At 31.2% G+C, this 6,000-nt stretch overlaps 1 protein-coding gene across 1 annotated transcript in view; it reads left to right on the forward strand.

Annotated features, from left to right (window-relative positions):
* LOC137932284 (uncharacterized protein CG43867-like) overlaps positions 1 to 4,791 on the forward strand; it is a 153,691-nt gene extending 148,900 nt beyond the window's left edge. Inside the window, exons 27-28 of the mRNA XM_068775893.1 lie at positions 646 to 726; positions 1,058 to 4,791. Coding sequence (XP_068631994.1) covers positions 646 to 726; positions 1,058 to 1,477 — 501 coding nt within the window. The 3' untranslated portion in view covers positions 1,478 to 4,791. The remainder of the gene's footprint in view (positions 1 to 645; positions 727 to 1,057) is intronic.
* Positions 4,792 to 6,000: the final 1,209 nt, after the last annotated feature.

Here is a 6,000-nt window from a genome sequence, read left to right on the forward strand (position 1 = left end):
GTGTTTCCCAACGTGGGGCCAATGCCCCACTAGGGGACAATTTGAAAATAGGCCCGATACCAGTTTAACCCTTTCGCTTTAACATAAAATTTATGTTTGCTATTTCGGGGGACGTAACAGTTTTAGAAAGGCTTTAGTTGGGCATAGCAAAAAAATGTTGGGAAATACCAGTTTATACTAAAAAAAATTGGACATTTTTATTTGAAAGAAAAAAGACCACGACGAGAGATTGAAGTGTGGAAATGCTTTTATAAAAATAAACGAAAGTTACTTTATTATTATAGCAAACTTGAAAAATCAACATTAAATAAGGACGAGGGTAAATACGAACTATACGCGTTTATTAGTTTTTTATTAAATACATTTTTATGTTCAGGTTCAGAATTTTGGATCTTAATTAAAATCCAGTAATTCACTGCGTTTAAAATAACTATTACATCCAAACTACCAATCACTAACTTAAACATTCATCACGACTCTCATGACTTACTATTTAATGACCTAGATGCCGCAGTAATATTCATTGTATGGACAATCTTCCTGAAGGAACCCCTTTTATCAATTCGAATCATATTAATTTCTGGTATTCTAATATCAGAATATAGAACATATCAGAATAAACAGAATTAATATTTATTTTCTCAGGATGACTTAATGATGCTCATCGATGCTGAGGACGCGTCGAGCCCGGTGCACAAAATGCTCATCAGCCTTAATAAACCTAAAGTAAGTTCCTACACACTTCTTTATTATAATTAGGAGATAACCTGTATGAACAACTGCTGAAAATCGATACAGCCAACCAAAACTAGGAGGAAACTACATACGGATTATGAACAGTGAGATATTACATTGGAAAGTCGCGTTCACAATGACCAATTGGATAAAGCTTTTCAGAATGAATAGCGCGTCTTTATTGTCAATTTTAATAATAAGTAGCCCATGTATAAAAGAGTAAGGTTAAGCTGACAATTGGAATTTAAATGACATAATACTTATACACACTTAACGATAAGGGTTATAAGACATGTGAAATAAAATAATTTTCAATTCACAGATGGTTGAACTTACGCACCTAATAGCGGACTACAAGAACGCTCTCCTCCGAACAGGAGGTCCCGGCACTCCTCAAATGAACTCCCTCACGCGCAACGGAAGCCACCGCTCCGTACGAAAGCCGACCTCGACCTTGCCACATTCAAGCCCATCTACTTTACCGCATGCCCATCATTTAAGCCAATCCCACCACACTCATCACACCACGGGACATAACACCTTGAACTCGCACGCCACCACAATGACACTGGGCTCCGATAGGAATGCTACTTTGACCCTTAGTTCCCACACGTCTACTTTCAACCAACACATAGAAGCAAGGGTACTGTCTCACGGGCAACCAGATATATTAAAGTCTACTCCAGATCATCACAGAAGCGAAAAGAAAAGAAGCCACACTCAAGACAGCGGGGTCGCGTGATTGTAAGCGATAACTGACTCTATTTTAGTGAGCATAGAGTATAAATTGCAACAGACGTTAGTTTAGGTTGCGGTCGTTTGTCGGTTGTAGGTGATTATTTGTGTGGAGCGATTTGTGAATGGTGTGAACTCTAAATATACCTCATATTTTGTAGCGACGGTTCGGCCTTTTATAAGATTGGCTTTTATAGTTTAATTATAGCGTATCTGCCTAATTGATGACGGTTGCTAACTTAGTGCTGACTTAGAACGACGTACGGTTTACACTTCACATGCCAACTTAGATGTATATAGCACGTGCAGGTTGATATTTTCATTAGTGACAAAACGCTTAGTCGACATAATCGTCAATAATCTTATTTTATTTTTTATTTTTACACGTGTCATTATTTATTTATTAAAAAAATCTGTCACTAGAAATATCAGCGTGTGCACTTTGTGCAGGGTAATAAATGCTATGTAGGGAATGAAGAATGTAGTGGTAGGGTAATACGAACCAATGCGAAAACGATATTTCGACGCTTTTACAATACGCAATAAAAGAATCTAATATTGGAGTGTTTGGTATCGAGTGACTTAAGCGATGTTTCGAATTAAAAATATCAATATAATGCTACCGGAAGAGCTGTACCACGGTTTATGAAAGAGCATCGAGCGGGATCAGGTAAAAAGAGCATGATCTTTTGACAGCTGACACAGAGTGAATACACCATTCATCTCGCCGCAGATATACCTAAGGCGCGATACAGCGATTTCGGTAGCACTATAATATTACGATTATTATATCAATGACTATCTTTAATATTTTATTACGTATATTTACTTTTCACCGTTTATTTGTAATTTAACTTTTTAATAATACAAAACTTCTCAATCGTTTTAATAATATTTATATGACTTTGTTTGAAATCTCTTTATATTATTCCCATTTTTAGTAACGAATATAATCTGCCTTGATATGCATGTTATCGAAGTAACAAGTCCAAAACACGAACTGAATATTTCCTATAAGATTTCCAACGAATCTCAAATAGTATAGAATTGTTGTAGCAAAACTGTTTAAAGTTGTAGCGAGTGAAGAGGAGTGTTTGAATGAAATTATGCTTAAATTATATTCTATGCAATTACTGTGAGGATAATTAAAAATCTCTATTTCTGTTTCTTGTGATCTCATATTTCATAGACATTTTATATATATCCAGTAGTAAAATAACCAGAGATCAAATAAATAGATGCATTTTTACCTAATTTAGAATATTACTCGTGATAAAAACTATTCTCACTAATATTACGTTGTTTTACCATTATGACGTAAAAATATAAGTCAAATTTTAATTTACATTCATACAATATTAACAGAATAATTAAAAGTTGAAAAGAGAAAAAAATGCAAATACTGACAAAAATTGCCCTAGTGGTACATACATGTAAGTTATAGTTAAGCGAATAATAATATCAACCGTTCTATTTGAATTTAGGAGTAACACTTACATGAATTTATCGTAAGAAACTGGTTAAACAAGTGGTCTGAGAAATTTTGCAATATGCCATTTTGTCAAGAAATTCTTTCAGAGGTTTTTTTTCTAAAGAATTACATTTATGTAGTGTCTCTTCATTCGCACTTCATACCGAAGATTCTTTAGACACAAAAGCGGTTTCCATAATAAGACATTCAAGTTAGGTAAATTAACATCTGATTATTTGAGCTCTAGTCATGACACTATAAAAGTAATGAATGTTGAATTGGATGTAAGATATTTTTTGTCTCGCTTACTCATTTATTTCTCTTTGGTGAAGACTATTTATATATATAATATAATGACAAAATCGCAATTATCATTCTATATAGAAACATTTTTTAGGCATTTTATATTATCGTTGACTGTATAACTACGGTGTGTATTTTGACATGAGAATCTTTACTGGAACATGACGATCAGTTAGCCCGAAATAAAATCAAAACTAGTCTAATATATAGAATCTCGAACAACGTATATTACATATTATCATAACTTAGGTATTAATCAATATATGTATATCCTACATCAAAGACATGTGTTACCAGCTTACTGTAAAAACATTGTTTGCGTAATTACAAGTATAAGAATATGAAATTGTTTATTATCAAGTCTGTAATATTTGATTGTTTCCAAAAATCAAATATTCGGTTGCATATTTGTCAAAGAGATGCTAAATTATGGAAGCGGCTTTAATGTTTTCAATAAACTAACATAAGAAAGCTCTTGTGGAATCTATAATGCACAAGGAGGTATAGTTATCCACCTCAGGGCCATTCAAATAAAATGAGTTGAAATTGCCTTCCATTTTAGCCCAGCCATTTTTAAGTATAAGAAACAAAATGTTGTATATCAAAAAATTTTGGCCTTAAGATTTATTGCTAAGAAATTGTGGAAACTGCTTTAACATTTCTCTTAAAAATATATGCTTATGGACTACATTGCAAAAGGAGGTATAGTAGTTATCCATCTCATAAGCCCATTAGAAACTTATGCCCATAAAAAACTTTACGAAAGTTTCTTTCCATATCAAGCCAACACTCCATTTTTAAGTGCATGCAACCGAATATCAGATATCTATTTAAGCTTTGTGAAAAAGCATATTCTATTTAATTGAAAAAAACTTATTTGTTCATTTCTTTTTATATGCTTTATATACTCAAGCTGATTGTAAAATTATAAATTCGATTAACTGTCTATAGGAGGTACATATAATTAAACGTTTTGACCAAGTCGCTTCCGTGGCGTTGTCAGTGTTCAGGCAATTATGGACCTTTTGTCTTTACTTTCAAGGATGTAAATGAACTGTACCCTTAAGAAGCCAAAGCTTATTATAATTATGGAGTATAAAGTTAATTTCATAATTATTTTTTGATGTAAACAAAATGTAAATTTGAACTTTTTTGTAAAAGCGTTAAGGTCTGTAAATGCATAGCCGATGCTCGTTCAGTTAGTGAAAGGAATGCCCTTCGAATTGCACTTTTTGCATAACACATACTGTTGAAATAATAATGTATAGACTATAATGTATATTTTACATTTATCAACGATAATTTCTTTTAGTTTGTAAGCAATGTGTAATCGTCAAGTTGTAAATGAAATCGGTAATTTATTGAAATCTGTTTTTAATTTACTTTTTTTTTAATTTGTTTAATTGTCGTTTGTTTTAATTTTAGTTTATTGATAATAGTGTTCGCTAAGTTTTGTTGAGAGGCCTAACTCTGAAACGTATTCGGCCTAAATTTATTAATAATTGTATTTTTCTTTTATTTACAAAATTTTGATTTAATGACACAAAATAAACATGTATTAATATGATTGTGGTTTCTTTTCGTTTCACACCCGTCATTATTTAAAGCACTTCTGAATGGATGGTTAAATAAAAAATAATCTTCAAATTTCTTGCTAAGCGCGTCTGAGTAATAAAGCACGAAAATAAAGGTTCATATGAATTGAAAATTGGAAAATGGTAAGAAATAAATTCATTTTGTAATAGGAAACTAGGGTAAATGGAGAAAATCCAGACTGCATCTAAACAAAAAAGGAATGATATTACAGATTTTTATTAAATAAAATGTAGCTCGAAGACTTGGTCGTCTGAAGTGGTAATGGGGGTGGTATATATATATATACATATATATATACATATATATATATATATATACATATATATACACAAAGAATTTAGGTATATCGTTTTACAATATAACCATTTATTTAGATTTTATAACATAATGACGAATGTCAATGCAAATAATTAAATGAAATTCGGCACCGCGTAACTTTAATAATAAACACTAAATGTCTTTTATTTGTGTTATTTAATTTGTTGTTGTAAATCAGAAATTTTGTACTTGTCTTTTTGACGTGCATTTATATTTTTTTATTCTTCTATTGACAAACAGAAAAGAATTTTCTCAAGTTAGCTATTAAAATAACTTGATACTTCGTCAGTACGCGCGTGCGAATAAGTTCTTTTAAATTTTATATAATAAAACATGACATTAGTCACGAATGTGTCGCCATTTATATTAGACTTGAGACGAGTATTTAAAATGTGTTCTTTTTTTATTCGAATAGGTACACCAGCAGACATCATTAAGCCTAAAAAAATATTTTTAATTTGACTGTTCGCTAATATACAAGGTATTTAAATTAACTGTTATATGATTTTAATTACACTTGAAATTCCAGTTCTTAAAATACTTTTTTTATCTAATTATGCTTGTTGAAAAAACTAACATTTGCATACAAAACAGATAAAAAGGGCCAAGAATTTATAAATGTAATTTACGATTTCATTAAAATTAACGCTTCAACAAGCTATCGAGTTTTTCGTCTAAGTCTATGCATATTAACGTGTAAAGTAATAAAATGTGAAAGAGTATATTTACCACAATAACCACCTAATGCATTTCCGATTAAATAGCATTAAAAGAAATTGTTTTTATCAAGTTGTTTATAAAGGGCAGCCAAGTTACGTTACTTTAGGAGGTCAATATATCCC

The sequence above is a fragment of the Battus philenor genome, unplaced genomic scaffold (assembly GCF_028537555.1).
Source record: "Battus philenor isolate CCGP_79_NKW_IND1 unplaced genomic scaffold, ilBatPhil1.0.hap1 SCAF_11, whole genome shotgun sequence".
Classification (NCBI taxonomy): domain Eukaryota; kingdom Metazoa; phylum Arthropoda; class Insecta; order Lepidoptera; family Papilionidae; genus Battus; species Battus philenor.